The sequence below is a fragment of the Salvia splendens genome, chromosome 2 (genome assembly GCF_004379255.2).
Source record: "Salvia splendens isolate huo1 chromosome 2, SspV2, whole genome shotgun sequence".
In the NCBI taxonomy this organism is placed as follows: Eukaryota; Viridiplantae; Streptophyta; class Magnoliopsida; order Lamiales; family Lamiaceae; genus Salvia; species Salvia splendens.
Window position 1 is genome coordinate 3,192,072 of NC_056033.1, and position 25,184 is coordinate 3,217,255.

At 39.3% G+C, this 25,184-nt stretch overlaps 2 protein-coding genes across 6 annotated transcripts; one reads left to right on the forward strand and one right to left on the reverse strand.

Moving 5' to 3' along the window:
* Positions 1-6,383: 6,383 nt before the first annotated feature.
* Positions 6,384-12,989, forward strand: LOC121783743 (protein TIME FOR COFFEE-like). 3 transcript variants are annotated; one of them, XM_042181916.1, is made up of 13 exons: positions 6,384-6,781; positions 6,864-7,304; positions 7,386-7,540; positions 7,624-7,891; positions 7,973-8,351; positions 8,449-8,497; positions 8,590-8,691; positions 8,779-9,007; positions 9,105-9,174; positions 9,261-9,333; positions 9,429-9,773; positions 9,853-12,289; positions 12,425-12,989. In XM_042181916.1, exons 1-13 carry the CDS (start codon positions 6,685-6,687, stop codon positions 12,463-12,465), a joined length of 4,686 nt encoding a protein of 1,561 aa, XP_042037850.1. In that variant the 5' UTR covers positions 6,384-6,684; the 3' UTR covers positions 12,466-12,989. The 3 variants fall into 3 exon arrangements, with proteins under 3 accessions (XP_042037850.1, XP_042037866.1, XP_042037857.1); XM_042181932.1 differs by having other exon boundaries at positions 6,385-6,781; positions 12,451-12,989; XM_042181923.1 differs by having other exon boundaries at positions 6,385-6,781; positions 9,264-9,333.
* A 6,170-nt stretch (positions 12,990-19,159) lies between these two features.
* LOC121783761 (vacuole membrane protein KMS1-like) lies at positions 19,160-23,332 on the reverse strand. 3 transcript variants are annotated; one of them, XM_042181942.1, is made up of 8 exons: positions 23,068-23,332; positions 21,480-21,691; positions 21,236-21,314; positions 20,625-20,924; positions 20,319-20,476; positions 19,948-20,064; positions 19,672-19,851; positions 19,160-19,603 (listed from the first exon to the last, which is right to left on the reverse strand). In XM_042181942.1, the coding sequence occupies exons 1-8, from the start codon at positions 23,129-23,131 to the stop codon at positions 19,430-19,432; spliced, it is 1,284 nt and encodes a 427-aa protein (XP_042037876.1). In that variant the 5' UTR covers positions 23,132-23,332; the 3' UTR covers positions 19,160-19,429. The 3 variants fall into 3 exon arrangements, with proteins under 3 accessions (XP_042037876.1, XP_042037882.1, XP_042037889.1); XM_042181948.1 differs by lacking the exon at positions 23,068-23,332 and adding an exon at positions 22,097-22,369; XM_042181955.1 differs by lacking the exon at positions 23,068-23,332 and adding an exon at positions 22,220-22,368.
* Positions 23,333-25,184: the final 1,852 nt, after the last annotated feature.

The window sequence follows — 25,184 nt, forward strand, 5'->3', positions numbered from 1 at the left end:
ACGTCTCGCCACGCGCAAGCGCGACGTGGCGCGCTCCGCGTGACGCCCACTCGCCGGCCCGCGATTGGGCATCGTCACGCTGACGCAATAAATCATTTTTTTTAAAAAAATCGAATTAAAAAAATTACAAAAAACGAAAAACAGTAATATTACCCTTTTTATAATTATTTTACTCTATAAATACTCCTAATTCATCTTCATTTCACACACAAATACACATCTATTCTTCCCAAATCATCTCCATTTCCTCTCCAATTTTCATCTAGCCTCTCATCACAAAATGTCCGGCGACGGAAACTCTGGTGGTGGCGGCTCCGGCAGGTTCGACATCAATGCATTCGGCGACTGGGGGGGCATGTACAATATCCTGGGTGGTGGTTTCGGTTCGTCGACGCCGGGCACCCAAGGTTCGTCGACGCCGGGGGTACTAACCACCCCATTTTGATGTGGATGCATACGTCCGTCCCTCCGCCCCGAGATATTCGCAGGGATTATCCCAGATTCGGGAGGATTATTCCGTTGAACCCACTCCGGAAGAAGGCCAAGGCGGTGGAGGGGGCCAAGACGGTGGAAGCTCCAGGCCGGAGGCGGAGAAGGAGGAGGAGGATCTAGGCCGACATCCGTACAGCCCCAAAGAAACGCTGGCGGTGTACAATGCCTGGATCAGCGTCTCGTACGATCCCATCGTCGGGAATCAACAATCCCGGAAGTGCTTCTGGGAAAAGGTCACCGAGGCCTACCACGAGATTAAGCCGAAGGGGTTCCACCGCCGCACATTTAAGATGCTCCGCGCTCACTTTGACCGAGTCGACGGAGAGGTCAAAAAATTATGCGTCATCTACAAGAGTAAAGCGGCTCATTACCAAAGCGGAGCCACGGGAGCCGACATTCTGAGGTCGGCTTTGCGAGTCTACTTCGATGACACTGGCAAACAATTCAAACATGTCGATGTTTGGGAGGTCGTCAAAGACGAGGAAAGGTGGGTCGGCGGTGTCCGGTCCAGCTCGGACTCGACTTGAAGCGCACGAAGCATACGGCGGGTGGCCAATACTCGTCTAGTGAGAGCGGTTCGGGCAGCGCCGCACAAAGAGTTTGCCTCCCGGGAGGTTGAGGGCACGACAGACGATGTCGGGGGTCCTCCCGTTGGTGCCGTCGGCCGCAAGGGTGAAATGCGGCGAAGGCGGCTAGAGGGAGGAGGGGCCGAGCTGAATCAAGTCAGGCGGACTCGGGCTCGGGGGCACCCTCGAACTCCCTAATGTCCATGTACATGACCGCTACAATGACGGACACTTCCCGCATTACACCTTCCCAATACCAAGCCTATCTTACCGGAATTGAGTTTATGGCAAGACAACTTGGTATTCCGCCTCCAGGTGGCTTCAGTGCACCTCCACCGCCTTCGGGGGATGATTCGCCGGTGGAGTAGTTTTTTTTTATTTTCTATAAAATTGTATTTTAAATTATGTAATTTTTATTTTTTTAGGATTTTATTTATGTGGTTTTTTTTTTATTTTATATTGTAATTTTATTTTATTTAATGAAGTGTGTTTTATTAATTTAATTTGGTTGGAAATAAAAATAAAAAATGAAATTGAAATCCGATCCCGATCCGAAACCCGAAAAATCATGTTTCGGATATCCAATTACCCGATTTTTTCGGGCTTGGATATTGGGTATCCAATATCCTATATCCATTTTGACATGCCTATATGTGGGGTAAATGGCAATATCTTATACTGTTAAATTTTGTCTTGTTTATTGGATAGACATACGAAAGTGGGCATTACCCAAAGCTGAGTGTTACACTCTAAAATGCACTAAGATGAATGTGGGTGCACCCACCACATGTAGAGCTCCATTCGCATAAAGTTAACTTTTTCATGAACTCATTGCAAACAATTACAAGCAAATTGTTTTGTGGATATTTTATAGGTGTAAATAACGAAAATATGAAAAACTTTAAACATTAAAATTATTTTTATCCTTTCACTATTAGACATAATACAATATTTTGCGATACTGCTACACCATTGTATGTCGATGGTAACTCGATATTGACTGATCCAATGCGTACTGCTACACCATTGGCTGTTGGCGGCAACTTGATACTACTCTAGTGGGTGGTATGCAATTATATATGAATGTGTCAAAATCGTTGAATAAAAAAATCGGGTGATACCATTGAACTGAAATAATATTACCCCCAATGTTTAAAAAATTCGAGATCTATCTCTCATTGTGAAACAACTTCGAACACGAAGTTTATTGAACATTCTCAAAATTTGTACTCTTATAGAGACATTTAGTTGCAATGTATAATTGTTTAATTTGATTTGTAACCATATGTGCTGATATGCATTATAGCCTCATTACTTTTCTAACCTAAGGCACGTTTTTCATTTTAGATGCATAAATCCAACGTATCAAGTCGTCAATTGTTTGTGAAGAAAATCTTAAAGAGGAACCAAAATATGTCAATTGAAGTAATTTTTTAATACTCCTATAAGTGCCTAAGTGATTACTAAAATCGTCTCCAAGAGTTAATTTTGAGTATTTATATGAAAACTTTCAAAGGTAATGGATTACGACAAGTCACTTATCCGGTATAAGTGATTTAAAGTCATTAACTTTCAATGAACTATATTTATTATGTAACGTACATACATTTAAAGATTCAATCGAAAAGTTATCAGCATTGTAATATGCATACACACAATTAACTACAGTCATAAACACAATGAAAATATTATCTAAAGAATTGATACGCAATTCAATAGTATTTTCTATAAAGAATTTATTGCATAATAAGCATACCTTTTTCTTCATACGGACTAACATTTATTTATTTTTACCACATTTAAAAACATCATCCAGACACAATATTTGAGTTGTCGTATGTAAAAGTAAAGTGCCTACAATTCTAAAATATGAAAACAATAGTATTATTTTTTTTGCATACTGAAGCGGCGGTGGCATGAATGAGAATAATTTTTTGACTTTAGTGGGACTCATTACACTTTAAAAAGTTTTACAAATTTTCCACCGCAACGTGACAATTAAGCATAAAGGATTAGTAAAATGAAACAAATAAATAATTTACCAATTAAACTAACATAAAAAAATAAAAAGGCAAAAAGACAACTCCGTGGGCCCACTCACTTTCGGAAGTTCCGTGACCGCGACTTCAGTTTTATTTGCTCGGTCTCGATTCACCACCGTCCGATATCCTGCAAAGAAACGGACGGCCCAGATCCGTTCCAGCCCCGCCACTGCCCAACCAAATATGTCTGCATCAATATGCCAGCTAGGACATATATTAAATTGCCGAACCCGCCACGTCGGCATACGATCGGACAGTCGAGATATTTCAACATCCATCCGCCAACCAAATCGCAGCCGTTGAGACTGGGACCCACGTGTCACTTCTATAAAAAAAGTAAGTACTAGCTGCTAAAAGTGTCCAGCGGACACGCCTAATAGCTCCGCCCCAATTTTTATCCACAGCCCCAATTTTGTTGTCCATAGCCCCAAAATATTATGTTTGCCACTATAGTAGACACCTCCAATAGCCCCCAAATTCTAATAAACTTTTATTTTATAATGTTTCAAGTAATTATGAACAAATTTATCGGGCTATACGTAATTAGAAGAACACGACTATACGAAGTAGAATTAAAATTAAATTTAAAATTGTAGTGAGATAAATTATTATAGATGTAGAGTTGGAATGATGTGAAAATAATGAATGGAGTGAGGTGTATTTATAGGTGAATTGAAATGAAAAAAAATTAAAATCGGCTATAGCCGCGGCGGTCGGTGCCGCCACTATAGGCGCCGCGCCTATAGCCGCGTCCGTCCCCATTTCGCCACGTCCTCGCCCCGGAGTAGGCTGAAGCCCCGTCCGCCCCCTACCGCCCCCATTTCGGTGTCCGCCCCGCGGGCGGACAACCTCTCCACTATAGCCCGCCCGCCCTCCGCCCCAACCCGCGGCTATAGCCGCGAGCACCCCATAATGGACACCCTAACATACGCCCCCGGTCTAGCCCCAGCTAATTAATTCCACCAAAATATCGAAATATGAGAAACTTACTTCTGTTAGCATAAAAATGAGAAATGCATATTTTATTATTTGGGCGAAGTTTGATTTTTTAGGGTATCCACAATAAGGGCGACGCGCCGACCGCCACGGAGTCGACTAAGCCGCGGCGACCCATAGTGGAGGACATGGCGCCGCAGTGTGGACAGATGGAAGGGGGCGGAAGGTCCTTCGCCGACTACTTGGCGAGGACACGGTGATGGTGGCGTAGCCGCGGCTATCGGCGCGGCTGATTATTGCACGGCTAGCCGGCACGGCTATAGCCAGTTTTTTTTATTATTAATTTTAAAATTTTAATAATTTGTATTATAAATACCCTTCCTCCATACACATCTTCACATCCATTTCACTCTCTATAGCGGTGGAGAATAGGCGGCGGATTCCGACTCCGCCACCGAGTAGACGGTGGCAGTGTTTTTATTTGTTTTTTTATAAAAATATTCATTGTATAATTTTCCCGTATCCATAATACAACGAATGTTTGGTCCCAATATTTTTTTTAAATTTGAATATTATCTCGTTTTCTAATTATTTATAGTCCGATAATTTTAATTATAACTGAATTAAAATATACAAAAAATAAAATAAAGTGAAATGTGGCAAAAAGTTTCCACCGTCCACTACTGCGGTGAAAACTTTTTTTTATGATAGCGGATAAATAAGAAGTGACTGAAGACAAAAAAAATGGTTTGTGCAGGAGAAGTGTCCTCACTATTGTGGATACTCTTAAAATTTGTTTTCACCTAATTAGTCTGGCCGTAATTCTTGGGACCTTCAATTTTGTTCTTTATTTAATGGAAATTAATTTTTTATTGAATAAAATTATATTTTATTAATGTGAACCGAAAAAATAATAAAATTTGACCAAGTTTTTGCGATATTTTTTCGATCACACCTAGATTCTTTAAAAGAGCATCCACAATAGCAAGGACTTCCCCACGGACTAGCACTTCCCAAAAACACTTTCTGTCACGTCATAAGGACTTCCCACCCCATTACCACATCACTAGTACTTCCCACTGCACAATAGTGGACTAGCACTAGGACAAGCACTAAGACATCCCAATAACACAATTTCACATTTTATGTACGAAATTTAAATACAGAATTGAAATTTCGACACTAATAAGGAGAAAATGCGAACAATTTATATAAATTAAAAAACATACATAATTTTAAAAAAACATTGTGAAATAAAAAAAATACATAGTTCAAAGAGAAAATAATACAATGCAACAAAAAAATAATTTAAACAAAGTTTAGTAGGCCTTCATTTTCGACTATCGTTGTGCATGATATGAAGTGCAAATGAAATGAAGTGGAACGAGCCGGATATATACAGTTAAAATTTTAAAAAATAAAAAGTAAAAAAAAAAATCAAAAAATGCTCTCGTCCGTCGAGGACCCACAATAGCGGACGAGCGGAAGGACGACACGACGGACGATCGAAAAATCCGATGGACGAGAGGTTGTCCGTCTAGCTCGTCCTTCGTGCGCTTGTCCGCCCCAATAGTGGACGTCCCGGATGGACGGCCCGCTCGCCGGTCGGACGTCCAGTACTGTGGACGCTCTAATGGCTCTCGTCCGTCTGGCTCGTCCTTTGTGCGCTTGTCCGCCCCAATAGTGGACGTTCCGGACAGACGACCCGCTCGCCGGTCGGACGTCCACAGGGACGTCCAGTATTGTGGATGCTCTAATGGTCATGTTGCTTTAAATAAGGTTAGCAACTGGATATACCCGGTCACTCCACCCTCCCACTCAATGCGTGTATTAAGGCTTTTTATTTGCTTAGACATTTAGAAAACAAATATTATTGGAGTATTTTATTTTCCATTTAAGAATTAAGATCAGTCACAAAAATTAATCAAATTTTACTTTGATAAATTTCTTCTTCATTAACAATACTAACTAACAATACTGTAAAAGATTAATTACCAAGATTAGTAGTAGTAGTTAAAGTTAGGATTGTTACCATGCTTGATTTTAGATTTTATATGGAGCAGTAAAAATACATATTTCTAGGATTTGATTTTATTATGCTAGAGACGTAAGCAAAATGGCTTTCCCATATAAATACAAATCCGAAAAAAAATGGAAGCTTGAATCCAAAGACAGAAACCGACACGTAGCGGTGGTATTCGAGATTTCATAGAGTAAATACCGCCATGCTGGCGACTGTGGAGCGTAGATGAGACCGATCTCAACGGCTGAGATCGATTGGCGTGACAAAGCAAGCTCATATGATTTTCCACGAGGGCTTTTGTAGATGTCAAATACTCTATTCTAACAAATGAATAGATGAAGGAGATCGTGACAGCAGGAAAAGAAAGCTTCATTTATAGGGGTAGCCAGACAGGAAAAAAAAGCTTCATTTAGAGGATTTGTGGAAGAGGAGGAGCCCATTTGGGGAGAGAAAAGGATATTTGGAGAAAAAGATTGTTGTTTTATCCGCTGGATTCATTCTGAATCTTGATTTCCGGCGAGCCTCTTCTTCTTCTCCGGCGAGTTATGCTATAGCGACCTCTGATGAGATATCTGATTGGATTTCTTCATCTGGGTCAAGCTGAAATTCTGATTCTATTCCAGTGATGGACAGAAACAGAGAAGCCAGAAGAGCTAGTATCGTCGGCTCCAATGGCTTCAACCGCCGCCGCCACCGAACCAACAGCCTCAGAGACTCTCCAGGTTGGTTTTTCTCGTTTTTTTAACAACAGATCTGTTTCGGCTCCGCTTTTTCTCCACTGATAATTCGAGCTTTTTTTTGCAGATGAAGATGTGGAGTTGCAGGAATCAGTGAGGTTAAGAGATAGAATGAAGAAAGATCGGGATCGAGAGAGGGAGAGGGACAGGGAGAGGGAAAGGGAGAGGGAGAGGGACAGAGAGAGAGATTTGAGAGAAAGGTCTAGCCGGAGTAAGAGGAGAAGAGGCGGAGACGAGACTTCGGAAGAGAGCATCAATGATGAAGAAGACGAAGAAGATGAAGTGAACGCCGGCGGCGTGAGGTTGCTGTCGCAGGCGGTGGGTTCCGTCCCCAACCACCACCACCATAGCAGTAGTTTTAGTCAACCGCAACAGAACAATACTGTAAGTAGCAATCACCATCTCCAGCACAGGAAAACCTTTCCTCCTATTTCTTCAACGGCGGCCAAGGTTTCTAAAGCGCCGCCGGAAATGATGAGCGCTCCCGTTCCTAGAAAGGCACGCTCCGGTAAGTGACGGAAAACTCTTATCTCATTTCTCCGATTTGATTTTTAGGTCAAACTTCTGATTTCTTTTCATTTTATTGAAGCATCCACGAAGAGGTCTCACGATTGGATTTCAATCAGCAACAACAGCGGCGGAGAGCTGAATCATGGGAGCTCTCCGGCGAGACAAGCGGCGACGCCTGTGCCGGCGGCTCCGATGTCTCCGTCATCTTCCAATGCTTCCATGAGAAAGAAGCTTGTCAGTGTCTGAAATCGGTCAAATAATTATTGAATCTCCAAAGATCTCTTCGATTCTTAATTCTGAACTTTTGCAATCTGCAGAAGCAGACTGTGAACAACTCTGGGCCGAAGCTGAAGCCGCCGAAAGTGGCAACGGCGTCCGCGTCGAAGCCAAGCTCTTCGAATCCGGAGGAGTTGGAGATTGAAATCGCGGAGGTGTTGTATGGTTTGATGACTCAATCACAAGCCCCTTCTTCATTGAAAAAGGAGGAGTCTAGAGAAATCAAGCGCAATTCATCGCCGATTTCTAATTCCCCTTCGGCCAATAATCCCAATTTGGGATCCAATTCTGGGCCCCTTTCAGCTGTCGGTAAGTTTTAAATCACGCTCTATTTGGTCTCTGCTTTCTCTGGCTGAGAGTTCTAAACATCACGCTGCTATCCTTTTGCAGCTCCGAAGAGGAAGAGGCCGCGGCAGATTCCGGAGAACTCAAGCCACGGCGCTCGTAGCAGCCCCGTTCCGGCGAAGCTCGACGCAGATCAGACGCCGAAGTGCGAGATTCCATCCCCAGAGAAAATCTCAGGACCCGCAGTTGAAAATGTGCATGAAATGGCTACCAATTCGGTCGATCCACAGAGGCAGGCGGCGGCGGCGGGGTCAGTGTCGGAGATGAAGCCTGTGGCTGAAGAATTAAGAGAGAGCAATTCCGTCGCGAAGGAAGAGATAAAGTCGCCGAAGGAAAAAGAATCTCCTGCGTTGAGAGCAGCGGTTAACCAAAACGGAGATTCACCGGCGGCGGCACCTTCACCGGCTGCGGCGACTACTAAAACGTGAGTATACAAATTTGGGCTTCACTTTTTTTTGAGGCGGTTGGGGTGAATTTCTCATCATTTGCCCTAATTTTGGTTATAATTTTCTCGAGCTTAGCAATTTTGCGGATTATCGGAAGGAAGAGAAGTTCGAAATAGATCTTATGGTGAGCGAAGATCAATTTTTTTCAAGTTCGTTTTCTTGTGTTTTTGTTGTTGAATTGGATTTCTTTTTAACGGATTTTTATTTTATTTTCAGGCGCCGCCGCCACAAGCAAAATCTTCTCCGGATAAAGAAGCAAAGATTGATCTGAGGGGTTCGCCGGTGGATCAAAAGCCGGTTGTTCCGGCCACCGATACAGTACGTAGATTGAGAATCTTTCTATTCGGATTATTGGATTTTGATGATTGGCAGCCTTTTGATTTTTTATCTGCTGCATTTCTGCAGAATTCGAAGGCGGTGAGAGATCAAGCCAACGAAAATGACAGAATTGGGGCAGGGAGTGATCAAGAAATAAAGGTGCTAGAAGAAAGGGAATCAAAGGAGAGGAATGTAGATTTGCATCTTAACTTGGAGAAGTCAGAAAGAGATGACGGTGATGGAGTTACTGCAGCAAACAAATCGCAGTTGTTGACTCCGAAGCAGCAGCAGCAGCAGCAGCTCACTGAGAAATCTGGTAGGTTTTATATTTTGTTATTTTTAAGGTTTTGGGCCATTGGTGTGGAGATCTGTGGATTGGGATGTTGAGAAGTTTGAACGTGTCTTGAACTTAGGTCACTCAACGAGCTCTTTGCCGTTGCCAATGTCGATGGGGAATTGGCCCGGTGGGCTTGCTCCGATGAGGTATGACTGCGTACCATTTTACTTGAAATCTTGGATGTTTTTATGTTGGTTCTGTCTGATGATGGCGTTTTGTTGGTTTCGGTCAGCAGATATATGGCTCCGTTGCAAGAAATTGTGTCAATGGAGGGAGGAGGGGCAGTTGCGCCTGGACATATTCAGGTAAGGGATCCTTGGTCCTTGTTTTGTTATGGTGGAGTAATGATGTCCTGTGGTGGTGGATCTTTGATGATGCGATTGTCTTCGAAATTCTGCAGCCGTTGTTCTCTCAGCCCCGACCAAAACGCTGTGCTACACATTGCCACATTGCTAGGAATATACATTACCTCCAACAGTTCATGAAGATGAACCCCTTCTGGCCTGGACCGGCTGGCTCGGCTTCTTTATTCGGGGCAAAGCCTTGCAATCTTAACTTCATACCAGGAATGGAGTTGCACGGGAATGTTGCTGTCAGAGGTGCTCAGGATAAGGCCCAGAATGCCCCCATTCCTGTCGGGAAGGAGAAGGGTTCTCAACCGGCCAGTACGTCAGATTCTGCTCAGGGAAAGCAGCAGATTCTTATCCAGCAAGCATTGCCTCCCGTTGCTCCTAGTAATTTGCTGGTATGTTTCCTTTATCAACACTAACTGCATGTCTTGTTTTGGTGGAGTGTGTGTTGAATGTTTGAATTGTTTTGAGCAGGGGCCTACTTTCATCTTCCCCTTGAGCCAGCAGCAATCGGCAGCACCACGGCCTAGTGGAACCAAATCACCGGCTGCTGGTGTTTCTTCCAATACCTGTAGCTCTGGTGTTACGAATTCCACTTCAGCAGGTGCAGTGAGCTTCAACTATCCGAATATGCCTTCTAATGAGACGCAGTATTTGGCGATCCTACAGAACAACGGGTACCCGTTTCCCATACCGGCTGCTGCTGTAGGTGCCCCCCCGAATTACAGGGCTACCCCAGGCCAGGCGCTGCCTTTGTTCAACGGTTCATTCTACTCGTCTCAGATGATTCATCCTTCGCAACTTAAGCACGCGCAGCCATCATCCATCCAGTCACAGCTGCTGCAAGCTCACCAAAATGCAAGCCAATCCAGTGGTGGTTCCTCGACTTCACAGAAGCATTTGCAGGGCCAGCATCCGAGAATGCAAACTGGCGGCGGCGTCTCCAGTGGTTCTGGAACTGCTAGCTTGCAGAACATGCCGTCCCAGAAATTGCAGTCATCCCAGCAGCAGTTGCAACAGGGTCTCAGCCAATATGTGCACCAATCACGGGCAAGGCACCTTGAGGGGGAACCAAGTAGGGAAGACAGCCCATCAATGGCTGAAAGCCGGGGTTCTCGAGCCTCTATGAACATATATGGCCAGAATTTCGCAATGCCAATGCACCCGCAGAATTTCGGGTTGATGACTCATCCTGCCACTTTGGCTGGTGTTGGCGGTGGTGCAGCGAGTGCTACGAGCGCGAGTAGTAATCATGCTGACAAGAAGGGGCAGCACGGATCCAAGCCTGGACCGGAGTCCTTGCCTGCATCACATAGCTTTGCGATGAGTTTTGGTACTGTCAATGGAACCAGTGGAGGCCCGGGCATTGATGTGGCATCCATGGCTCAGAATCACGCTCTGTTTCATAGCTCCTCAGAAGCTACGAGACAGAATATGCAGATGATGGCTGCTGTTCAGGCTGCCCAGAAGAAGAATTTCCGAATTTCAGATGATGGTAAATCTGCTGGTGTCGATTCCCATGCCACAGAAGAACGTAAGATCTTGACTGGAAAGGCAATGGGTGTTGGTGGTGGGCAGCAATCCATTGCATTCACAAGGTCGGACTTGACTACTGATGGGCATGTTTCGTCGTCTATTCAGGCAAACAACGTGATTGAGAGCTCCACACGGTCTATAAATGCTGCTGCTTCTGGTGCACCTCGCAGTTCCCGTTCCAATGCTGTGAATGTTCAGAATGCTCACAGCATTCAAGCTCAACTTCAGCAACAGCAAAATCTGCAGCTTAAGCATCAGCAGCAGCAGCAGCAGCAGCAGCAGCAGCAGCAGCAACAACAACAGCAACAACACCAGCACCAGCAGCAACTGAAGCAACACATGGCAGCAAACTCAGGTAGTCTGCAACAGCAACTGAAGCAGCACATGGCAGCAAATTCGGGTAGTCTGCCGCAGCACATGACAGCAAATGCAGTTAGTCGACAGCAGCATTTCAATTCATCTTCAACCATGGGTTTGAAGTTTCCGAGTGGACTCTCTGGCTTCCCGACAAATCTTGTCAAGAGCAACAGCAGCAGCCCCTCCCAGTCCCCACAATGGAAAGGCTCCGGTAGAAATCTGTCACCCCAAACCTCCTCTGCAACCACTGCGACTCTAAAAAACCTTCCTCAGCAGCATTCTCAGACTCAAATATCCTTCGGAGGAAATCAGAAACCATCAACAGGTTCTCAAGGGCAAGCTCATCCAAGCAACAACCAGACTTCGTCTTCCCCTATGATGGTAGGCTCTCCCACGGCCTCTTCAGTCTCCAAAGGAGCCAGTGGGAGCCCAAGAACAGCTTCATCTGCTTCTACGAACAACAAAACAAGCCAAGCGCCATCTTTGTCAGCACAGCCTACAAAGAACGCTCCATCCGGTCCTAACCAGAAGTCTCCATCAATTCTGGGGAACCTTCATGTAGCTTCTGCCTCTTCTGGAAGCATACAGAAATCTCAAATTCAACTGCAATCTCAGCAGCAGATGCCTAAAACAATGCAGCAGCAACTATTCTTCTCAAATCCGTATGCTCAATCCCAGTGTCCGCATTCTTCCAGTAAAAGCTCAACCACACCTGGGGTCAGTGGATATTATATGCCGCGAAGACAGACAGACCAACAGCAGCAGTCACCAAGTGCTCCGGTGACATCAGCTGGGTGTTTGTCTTTATTGGGTGGTGCAAACACGAATGATCCAGCTACAGCAATTGCAGCAGCCACTGCTAACGCAAAGGGTAGTGGATTGCCTTCACAGGGTATAATCCATGCACCACAGTTTGCTGCGAAGGCTGCTGGTAGCCTGTTGCCAGCTGGCTTTTCTTACGCACATCCCGTTCCAGCTGCTGTTCAGGTGAAGCCTACCGAGCAGAAACAACCTGATGGTAAGTATTTAACAAAACTAGAAAATAGACTTTGCAACCCCATTGTAGGTTGAGAAATGTGACTTTGTTATACAACATATTTTGGAATGAATGGGGGGTTGTGAATTTATGATTCAATTTTTATTACTTGACCAGGAAATGACAATTTAAATCCATGGCAGCCTGAGAAAAAGTGAAAGGTGCTGATGATGCTATGAGTCCCAGGAGGGAGGGAGAGTTGGGACAGGCACTTGCTGGAAGAATGAGGAGGAGGTGTCAAGAAGGGAGAGGATGGATGGAGCTCGTACTGCGTGCTCACGCCCCTATCATTCATCAGGTAAACATGCTGATGAAACAGTGAAGTGTTTTCGTGCTTTTGAAAGTCGGGTGGGGAAGAATGATCAATTTTTTGGTGGACAAGAACAAAATTTTAGATGTTAGAAGACTGAGTAGCTTCTTGTTTTGGTTAGAATAGTGGAGGTTCTTTGATCATATTTGTATCTTCCTCAACTACTCTCCTGCTTGGAAATATATTTCCCCAGAAAAAAGGAGAGAGAAAGAAAAGAAATTATTCTGAAAACCAAAAAGGAAAGATTTTAGTTTTGGATATATATGTATGTAATGGAGGGCTTGCATATGTATATGTGGTAGCTGTGTAAGATAAGCCCTCACTCCTTTTCTGTTATTTCCTTCAATTAAATTTATTAATCTCTGTTCTACACTTGCTTGGATTCTTGATGGTGATGGTGATGGTGATGGGTGATGGTGATGGTGATGCATTAATCTTCTCTGTACAGTTCTTGTTGGAAGAATTGTATCGTAGTATTATTTGTTTTGAATAGATAGATCTTGTTGGAAATTGTAGTGAGATTTGCATTACTTTTTATGGCCAGTGTTTGTGAGGGATGTTATTGAACTAAAATATGCATTAGAAAATGGGAGTGGTAGTAGTGTTGGAGGAAAATTGGACCTTTTCCTTTGTTGATATTGTCTTGTGGTCCCACTCTAATACACACCACAGGCTATTAATGTGTTTTTTATGAATGTGTTTTTTATACTACTACTACTACTATTATTCATGAATTTTGAGAGAGAGAGAGAGAGTAAAAGCAGGTTGTTGAAAAGACTATCTTGTACTCCTAGTACTGTTAAAACTTTAAAGTATTTCATGATTGAATTAGTAGTTGGTGGATAATGGATTGGATGATAATTGTTATATGATTTAATCTATTGTGAATTATTTATTCTTCTATTAATGAACTGATTTAAAATTTATAATTATAAGTTACAACTCAGAAATTGTACAAGTTTGGCCAATGTTATTTGAAATTCAACTCAGAAGTACACACTATATAACTCAGGCATAATTAAAATTAAAAAAGATTCAGTGCACAATTCAAAAAGCAGTTTCACCACGTTTCTGTTTTAGGGCATCCACAATAAGAACAACACAGCCACAAACTCCTCCTGCCACATCATCAGCATTAAAAATCTTTCTGCCATATCATCAGGACAAGCAAATAGTCCAGCAATAGCCTAGTCACATCACTCAAAATTATAAAACAAATAATTGATAATCACACAAAATACAGAATTAAATTTACGACACATATACGAGAAAATTCAATAATATTATTTAAATTAAAAAAAATACATTAATTAAAAAAACACACTTCATTAAAATTAAAATAATATTACAACATCCTCATTAATGAGTTTGTCCCACATCGAAAGTGGAACATAAAACATTCAAGGATGTCTCTATAAAAGAGAAACAACCAAGAATGATTTTGTCTCATATCGAAAGTGGAACATAAAACATTCAAGGATGTCTCTTTAAAAGAGAAACAACCAAGAATGAGTTTGTCCCACATCGAAAGTGGAACATAAAACATTCACGGATGTCTCTATAAAAGAGAAACAACCAAGAATGAGTTTCATAAAAAAACATTAAATAAAAAAAATCAAAATTTCCGCTCGCCGATCGGGAGCCTGCAATAGCGGTCAGCCGATCGGCGAGCGCTCGCCGTTTTTCTCGTCGATTTAGCGCTCGCCGGCTGCAATAGTTCGGCGAGCGGACCGGTTAGCGCCCGCTATTGGAGATGCTCTTAGCAGACATTTTGAGGAAAGTTGTAATTGCTCTATCTCAATAAAAACATACGCATCTAACCTTATCAAGTTGAGAACAATCAAGAAGGGAAAAAACTGTTTAAAAAGGGGCAGAAAGAAAAATTTGTGGGCCATGCATTATTAAATATTCAGACAGCAAAATCAATAGACAATATGGCATCTTGGTTATGAGGAAATTTTGTGGGGTTTATTTTAGATTGTATTGGTGTCAGTATGAGTCCCAAATTCCACATTTTGGTAAATAATAGTAGTAGTAGTAAATAGTGTGTGAGAGGTTATGACACGTGTCCATTATATATCTTTTTAATTTGTCAATGTCTTGCGGAAATTCAATGATAAGAAAGACAAAAGATGAGGTGAATGAAGTTGAAAATTAAATATACAGCTTAGTCATATCGGAGTAATTGGCATTTAAATAAGTAGTCACGAATTGAATTGGATTTGCCTTAAGTCGTTGGTCCCATCATGTGTCATAAATGTCGAAATGTAACATTTGAAAATGGGTAGAAAAGTTTAAATTAAGTTGAGTTTGCAGCATTAAATACACTAAATTCAAATTACTCTCCATTTAGACCAAATATTCTATTGCTTAGACTATCACTACATTTTTCTTACAAAAATAGTCGTCGTCTACAGTTTGCAGAGCACTCTTAGTTGGAATATTCTTTAGAGGGAACATCATTTTTGGTCCACGAACTTTACCAAAGTATCATTTTAGGTCCGTGAACTTTGAGTTAAAAAAAAAAAACTTTGAGTTAGTATCATTTGAGATACTTTTTACTATTTTCAAGTTTTTTTGGACGAAAATACCCTCAATACCTTAAAGTGTATATATTTTTAATAAATTTATCATATACTCATATTTTTTTATAAATATCTTTACAATATATTTTGACAAATTTTCTAAATATAATTTGACCTTAGATATTATCACTTAATTTTGTGACATGCAAGTAAAATTGCTTCTTCAATTTTTTATATTAATTTTTTTTAAAATTGAATAAAGAACTTTTCTTTAATAATAAAAAATTGAATAAAGATCTTTTCTTGCATGTCACAAAATTAAATGATAATATTGAAGGTCAAATTATATTTAGAAAATTTGTCAAAAATATATTGTAAAGATATTTATAAAAAGATCTTTATTCAATTTTTTATTATTAAAGAAAGTTCTTTATTCAATTTTTTTTTAAAAAATAATATAAAAAATTGAAGAAGCAATTTTACTTGCATGTCACAAAATTAAGTGATAATATTTAAGGTCAAATTATATTTAGAAAATTTGTCAAAAATATATTGTAAAGATATTTATAAAAAAATATGAGTATATGATAAATTTATTAAAAATATATACACTTTAAGGTATTGAGGGTATTTTCGTCCAATAAAACTTGGAAATAGTAAAAAGTACCTCAAATGATACTAACTCAAAGTTCACGGACCTAAAATGATACTTTGGCAAAGATCGTGGACCAAAAATGATGTTCCCTCTATTCTTTATTAGTAGAATTATTTTTCTTGACGTAGATAGATTTACAAATTGTTGTATTTTTTTGCTAGTGGATATTGTGTTGCATTCTATTTATATAGTATATGTATGCACATCCCACTAATAATGTTTATTTCAATCTTTTTTTAAGAAAGACTATATCAACATACAAATTATTTAAATAATAGCTTGACATTCATTTTTCAACATCTTTTAGCTAGGTATTCTTACTTTACCCAAGCTGAATTATTTAATTCTATACTTGGGTCACTTTTAACGGATTCTAGGTTTAAAATTTAAAAGAAATTATATAATAATATAGACGACATATATCTATATACATCTTTTAATTTTTTTTTATAAAAAATGGTAACTAAAACAATCCTTTTTATATAGGGTAGTCCAAATCACCCCAACCATGCTAACCCAATGGAAAGCAAGCACATGAAGGTATTAAATTTTACTTGAAGTTACTACCCTAGTTCTGCATTAACTGTCACATTTATTTTTCTGCACTCGTTTTGTAAAAATGATAATAAATAGTTAGAGCATCCACAACCGTGCTCTTGCCAACGAGCACGGTTGTGGACCCGGCCCTACTTTTTCTGCCTGCTCTTAGGCAAGAGCACAACACCCACAACCGTACTCTTCCGCAAGGACGAGCACAATGGTCCCACCATTCTATTATTCAATTTAAATAAAAAAATTTCCATAATATTAAAATTCATTAAAAAAACCAAAATAATATTACAAATTACAAATAAAATAAAAATTATATAACTAAAATCCTAAAAATTAAAAATTACATAATTAAAGGCAAAAATACCCCCGTGGAAGACTATTCATCCGATGGCACTACCCCCAATTATTTTTGAAGACCCAATATCATGGTCTCATGCGATCGAAATTGCGCGGGGTCATAGTTGACCTATCGGCCATATTGAGTTGGGCCAAAATCGCCCACAATGAGTTGTTGGGGGTGGAGGTAGCGCATAGGGAACGGGAACGGGAGCCGGTTCGGGAGCATCGCCGGATGGAGTCGCAGCGCGACGGCGGTTGGCCGCCGGCTTCTTCCTTCCTTGCGGTCGGCGTTGGGAACCGCTCGGGCCGGCGTCAGGGCTACTCAAGTTAGCTCCGGCAAGTTTGGCTAGCCACGTCTTCGGAGCCGGCGTAGAATAGGGATACCGACCTTGACCGTTTGGAGGAGCCGCTAGAGGAGGATGTTACGCCTCCCCTACACTTCAGATGCGACTGCGTCTCCTGCCAAATGTTGAGGTACTTGAACGGCTTGTAGTTCATGGATTGGTACGTCGACAAGGCGGAACTGCTCTCTGCCGACCGCTCTTCCTGGAGGTAATACCCCAGGAACTTTTAGATTTCTTCGTTGGCTTTGTATATGGCGTTGCGCACCATACTCTCGTTGCGTTCGATTGTTCCCGCCGGCCGGTTTTCATTGTACCGGCGACAGGTGCGCCACCACTAATGATCGCCGGATTGGTTCGTGCCAACCTCCGGATCTTCTGAGATTGACAAGAACGCCTTGAACAATTGCTCCATCTCCGTCGGAGTGTACGGTGTGCGGACTCCGCGAGTAGGAGGAGTCGGAGTTTGGGAGGGGCCGCTCGACCTCGCTCTAGGCTCGGGTGTCCACCCGTATAGCCCTTCGGGGGAATCTTGGTCGTCGATCGGGTAAGGCCGGTAGCCACCCGGAACTCCCGAACTTTGGGTTTGAGGAGGGGCCGAATATTCCGTTTCCGGACTAGGAAACGTTTGTGAACCGAACCAATCGGGGTTCCAACCGTGGGAGCCCGGGGGGTGATCGCCGTGGCCGGACATTGTTATGTTGTATGAGTGGAAGAAAGATTGAGAATGGAAATGAGAGAATGTAGATGAGAATTGTGTTGTGTGATGTGAATTTTTGGGTGTGAAAGTGGGGGTATTTATAGATGAAAATGTGTATTTTTGGGGGAAAAATGAAAAAAAGTGGGTAGAAAACGGATATAATTTTTTGGGAAGTGGGAATTTTTTTTTATTTTAAATTGTTTTTTTAATTAAAAACTGATTTTAAAAAAAATAAATAAATTGCCAACGGCTATGCCGTTGGCCAATCAACGCCTGCCATGTCACCTGCTCACTGGCACGGACGTGCTCGATGCATCGAGCAGCCCCGTGCCGGCGGCACGAGCGCAGCGGCGGACGAGGCCTCCGTGCCGCTGGCACGGACCGACGGACGCCGTCCTGCTCGCCGTTGTGGTCTTGTGGATGCTCTTAAAGTGGAAAAATTGTAATGTAAGAGAGAGAATAATATAAAGATGACTTTTCTGTACTTTATTCTCTCTCATTTTACTATTTCTCGACTTTAACTATTTATTATTATTTTTACAAAACGAGTAAAAAAAATAAATGTGATAGTTAATGTTGGACGGAGAATGCTAAGTAGAAATAGAATAAGTTATTCCCTAGACAACAAGTTCAAACCAAGTACTAATAAATTATTGAAGTCCAACATTAATTGATTTACACTACATTTCATGCATGATTCACACAACTAGCTTAAATATGCTACTATTAATGACACGCATTTACTGTATGTCTTCCATATGAATGGTTGTGAATAAACAAGTTAAAATGAAAAATAAACTCGATGTTATTTTTAATTTTGAGAGTGTATTTAATTTGGATTTATTAATTTAAAATTTACATAGTGTAATAATATCTTTTAAAGTAAAAGGATATTTTTTTCTTCTGAAATTAAGTAAAGGGATTTTGGGAAATGCTGAGACAAAGAGTTTAATTTTCAGGTAATTGATTAGTCCCCTTATAGTATATTTCTATAAAAACACCGTGATTTTTTTTATTATATCTACTGTTATTACTATAAATCATACTGTATATAAATTATTAAAACAAGAGGGTACATTACTTAAACATTAGGGATTAACTAAAAAATATTATTTTAATGGATACAAGGTACACAGAATCTATTTCTTAGATCAAGACGATTAGGACACCCTAATCTGGATAACTGGTATCGTTGTAGTATAAAATACTCATAAAATTTAGATCTTAATTAGATTACAACTTGATTTTTTTATCTCATATTCCAAGTCTATTTTTATACAACTCTGAGTCATTAAAGCATGAATTCCTGCTTTAAAAAATTAAATTTATCTAACCCATACCACTTGCATATGCAAATCAAGGCAAAAAGATATTTTAATTGAATATAAATAAATTTTCCTTAAAAAATAACTTCTTGGAGGATAGTAATATATGTGGGATTCCAGTAATATTAAATTCAAGTGAATAACAAAACAGAAGAAATAGAAGCAAAAATGCTTTCTTACATAACCCAAAAAAGAATAGGTCTCAACTCTCCCTCATACTAAAAATCCTGCAATTCCTGTACAATTTCTTCAGAGGGCTTTCAATGGTGACTGTGTATAAATATCCTAACCAATAAACCTAATTATTAGAGTCCTGGAGAACCATGAAAAAAAAAAAAAAAACTAGAACAAAAAAGTCATGGAAAATATGAATAATTAGTTGTTAGAAGGTTCGGAAGACTTGTTCTTCAATGCAGCGATTTCCTGATCTTGCTCTTTCATTAGATGCCCCTGTGCAGTTGAATTCACAATCTTTACGAAAAAGTTCATCAGCATTATCCACACCACGGTGTTCCAAATAGTCGTCAGCGAGAAATCCCAGTTGGCCGCCTGATTGAAACAAGTGTTAGCAGGAAAGATTCAAGGCAAGTTTGAATAAGAGAGAGAGGTGCAAATACCTTGACACTTGCAGGAGGTTCAGGTTTCGTGGACAAGTACTTGTCTTTCATGGAGTGAAGATTCGCGATGAGCTTAGGCATAATGTTGCTGAAACCAGGTACAAAGCTAGACAGCCAAAGCAGTTCATTTTCCATCCAATGAAGCAGTTGGTTGTTGCATACAGATATGATAAACACTGTCTACATTCATATAGGTATGTAAAGAATGTCAATTTTAAGAGGTACAACAGGTTTTATTTATTTATTTTTTAGAGACAATTGAAATCTTCTACCAACCTGAATGTGAGTCTTGATAATTGCTTTGCCTATCACCGTTGCCAAAAAAAATTCCCAGAAAGGAATTCCAAACTGTCCACACATTATTCCCGCAAGATCAAATAAAGGATTCGGCACCTACAAAATATTCCCGTAGTCCTTAAGTCATAGTGGCAGTCTCACAAAAATGAACATCGAGAAAAGTCCATCAATTGAGTAAGGCAAAGCAATACTGAGCCAAGAAAAGAATATAAGGAAATGGTTATATTCTGATTTCTGAGATGAGATCAATATAGATTTGTATTTTATGGATTCCTTAACTTACTAAAGAATAGTACCTGATGTAAATAAAAACTGCAAGTTACACAAAGAAGGGAGTTAAAGCAACTAACCGAAGCAAGAATGAGTATTGTAAAGAAGTTTAGATATTGAGCCTGCGACAGGAACCAGCGCTTTATTTGATTCAGACGAGTAGATAAAATACCCTCATCTTCTGCCGAAGAAGCATCCAATTCTTCCATGGCATCCACTGTGTTACCTGACAAGCGAGCTGCACAAATTATGCATATTAAGTTAAACTGAATCAACAATTAATCCAAAAGCACAAAAACTATCTATCATCCTAAAAAAGCTCTATGTGGTATAAAAAGCAGTTTGCATCATAAGAAGAAATGAAAACATGTAACCAATGTTCATACCTGCCCTTGAAATGAAGTATGGGGGAAGTTCACCAAGTGCAGTCCCGAGGCCCCATAGAATGGCCTCCAACTGGACCTGGGGCAATATGCTACTTAGTGGGATACGTACACCGTCTGATGATGGAAACAATGGGGGCCCAAAGTCGGCACAGTTCTTTCGAAGCCATGAAGGGCCTTTTTTTAATTGTATTGTGTCATATGAAGCACTTTTGATGTCTACTCGGCCACATTTTATTGCTTTAATTGTGAAGAATGCAATATGAGGTCCCAAATAGAGAACAAAGGTGTGTAATCCAGATCCTATACAAGTAACACAGTGAAGCAGGTTCAGAAATTAATAGATACGGATACGATCATAGAAAAGATCATACGAGGTAGGTGACAATAAGTGCTGTTGTGTACTGGGATCCCCTTTCTCGAACAACCATATAGTACAAATAATAATTTAGTTAGTGAGGTTTGTTTAAGTGGACAAGTTTGTTCACCTCAAGAACAATTTTTAATTTTGAATCACAATATGGGTTTGTCCGAGACGTTATTCCATCATTTCTACCAAGTACCAACAACATAAGAATAACCATACATATGCGAACTTTTAAGTCTTAGCTTACCAAGTCCAATGGAAGATGCGACTCCAAGAGCCACCCACCACAGTACAAATTGCACATAACGCTGAATTTCCTCGACATGCTGCATCACAGATTGCAGGTCTATGGTGTTAAACGAAAAACTCAAGGTGTGTCAGTCAGTAATCAGAGGCACCTAAAAGTTTTTGGCGAGAAATAAAGCAACTGGATTTGAATAAGAGAATGATAACATAACGAAAAAGATAGCCAAATGTGGCATTCGGATTACCTTCCCATGAGGACCCTCAACAGTCACGAGTAGTGTGCCGATGGCAGCAACAATAACACTCAACAGGATTAACCAACCGGCATGTGATAACATATATACTACGGATTTTCTTATATACTGCCTTACAGCAAGAACAAAGAGCTTTAATGTCTTGAAAGGCTGTGAAGTCAGAGTCAAGTTTTCTAAATCTTGTTGGTGCTTTTCACGAAGTCCTGAAAATCAGAAATTATCCCATTAAAGGAACATGTGACTGGAAGAAACTGGGAACATCTCACCAAATCACGCTATATTCCAAAATGTAGAATTAAATATAATTCTTAGATAAATTAGCTGCTTCACAGTAGCTTTCCAAACTATAAGACTTACATCCATATTAGCACACACTTTGCAGGAAATATCTTCCTGGTAACTTACTAACTATGCAAAATGAGTATGCAAAAAATACTACAAACAATCAACGATCAAATTCTCAATAACCTTAATCATGGTGTAGAAATATAACTTGCTACAACCAAAGACATTACAATAAAACAAGTCATCTCATTTTTTAGGAGTATCACTTCTAGAAAAGTTTTCAACTTCTATTTCAAATCTGAAGGAGCCCTAAGGTTCATTACCAATATACCACAGCCTGAGAAAAGCCAAATGTTCTCTGCTACACTTAACCATATAAGAGAATACAAAGTTGCATACTGAGTTTTTCAAAAAACGTGAATACAAGGGAATTCATATGACATAACCATATTTATTCTTTCCTATGAGGGATTAGGCAACACAGCAGCCACTGTGGAAGGAAGTCAAATATTTTTTTTCTAAAAGGATTGATAAAAGTGTTATTGCATTATGCAAGCTAGTATCACTGATTGTCCTCGAAAGATTCACAAGGCACCAAACTTGTAATTGCAAAAGGATGTGATTCCATCAGGAATCTAGCATATAAAAACAAATGCACTGTCACATATAAGGCCATCTAGCATCCAAACATCCAAATCGAGACAGAATTGCTCCAATCAAAAGCTCAATTTCCACATCACAATGCCGGTATGATTATTGCGACAACCATATGTGATTAGACCACTATCATATTCTTCCAACTAAAATCCATATGGATAAACCAAAAGAATTGATGAACCACTAGACCTAATTGAATAACATCCTGAAATAATTTGGAACATATTGTACCAACTTAACTGCAGCTGACAATGATACCATGTGGCATCAAAGAAAATACAATGTGATGAATTCCAACTCCCTAAACAAAGTAATCAGTAATCCTGATATAAGCATTCACAAACAATCCAGCTCAAACAGAATAAATGGTAAACATAAATTCAAAACATATACTCCATATTTAACATATGTATCCGCAAACCTGAAATTTTACAATAATATGATATAATCCACAACAAGGCGCTAAAATAAATTAAAATCCGCATATAAAGAATGGAATCTCAGATTTAAATCAAGTAAAAATTAAAAAAGTACCAATCTTTATATCTTTTCCACCATTCACAAGCACGCGTCTTAAGAAATACAATCCCCAAATCAAAATTATACGTCAATATTCATCTACAGACGATCAACTCACCTGAGATCGACATCGCTCTATCACCAGAAATACTGTCGGAATTCAAAATCTTGTTGGACCCCATTTTTCTATATTCTTTCACATATCATTCGTCACAAACTCGCCAATCCAAAAAAAATTATGAAAAACGAAAACAAAAAAAAAGACTGGGTTTATTGAGAGATCTGAACGTTCGAAATTCGAATGCTTGCTGGAAATATTAAAGTATTAAAATATCCAAAAGATAGCTTTGCTTGAAAATAAATTGAAAGATTGGTAGTATAAGAAATTAATACAGAAGAAATATTCTCTTATTTATAATGTGCATAATGATGTGAGGCTACAAGTAATAACTAAATAAACTTTTAAATAAATCCCAATAACCGAAATAACTAATCAATGCAAATCCTAATTTCAAATCTTAAATTGCTATACAGATATCGATCACTACAAAACACGAGAAAATCCTCCATTATTATTATTATTATTATTATTATTATTATTATTATTATTATTATTATTATTATTATTATTATTATTATTATTAAATCGCGAACAATCACATAGATTATAAATTTTTCTTTGTGTTCACTATCCTTAATCTCTATGATATGTTTCCAATGAGCTAGTAGCCTGCTATCAATGGCGTATCCAGAATTTTTAATTCAGGGGTACGATATTTTCATTACCTTAAACCTTTAAAATTTGATCAATCATTTTTATTTTATTTTGTTAAATAAAATACTAGTAAATCTTTTCATCATAAATTATTCATACAAAGTATAAGCTATTTTTTAAAAACAAAAAATAAAAATATATACTCCATAACTAAGCAATTGATAAAATATTTGTGAATTTTATTAATAGGAATATAATAAAAAAATAAAAATTATTTAAGAAAAATTCAGTTATTCATAACTAAGTATATGTTGACTACTTAAAAGTAGTACAAACGTAATAATTACAAAACAAATAGAAATATAATAACATCAAAATAGAGAGTAGAATAAATTAATTACATCAAAATACTTAAGTCTCCTGTAGAATATAAATTAACTACAAGTAAAAAAGAGTAAAATTAAAATACAACAACTAAAAAATAAAATGCAGCAAAATAAAAGGGAATATGTAGTTGAATCGAATAAGAAGACAAATAGGCAATCTTCAAAATAGAATGGAGAACAAATAAGTGCAATAAAATATAAAACCGGAAAGCTCGCAACCAGGAATCGAACTTGGGCCTCTTTGTAAACTACCGTTGGACCACAAAGGTTTGATTATAGCGTTACAATATATTCTTAAGACATCAAGTTTTGGGGTACAGTTGTACCTCTTTGTTCTACACTGGATATGCCAGTGGCTGCTACGTACTTGAGCTCGACGCCATAGCAAGTGCCGGTCGGGCCAATTCGGTATGATCTATCGAGTTTTGTGATTTACCAAACTGATCGGACCGAGAGTCGACCGGAGTCAAATTTTACGAACCCATTTTCAGCCCAAAATGGGTGATTGGGCCGAGCCCGCCTACTGAAATAAATTGAATTAAGTTTGTATGTCAAAAAAATTAAAATGAAACTTAAAATAAAAGTATTTTAGTACGTATTAGTGTAATCAATTAGTACTAGTAACAATTATTTTAAAGCCCAACGAAACCCTGAAGTCGGGCTAATTGGGCAGGCTAGTCGAGCCTAGCTAATTTTGCTGGCTCTATGTATGTATGCGTAACATGTTTAGGGCATCCACTACGCTGCCCCCACCGTCCCTTAAACAACTATTTGAGTGTCCCACTGTACTTTATTTCACCATCCCTTAACTAAGGGACAGAACCTGCAACGCTCCGTCCCTTAAATTACTATTCATTCAATTTCAGTTTTTTTTCCAACAAATTCAATTAAAAAAACAAACTTCATTAAATAAAATAAAATTACAACTTAAAATCTTAAAAAAATACATAATTAAATTTGTGCCAAAATAAATAAAAAAGACATAATTTAACTTTGTATAATTTGATGCTCTAAATTCAATTAAAAAACAAACTTCATTAAAATTAAAACAACATTAAAATTCAAAAAATAGAAAAAAGACATAATTAAAATCCTAAAAAAATTAAAATGACATAATTTAATTTTCTCCGCCAA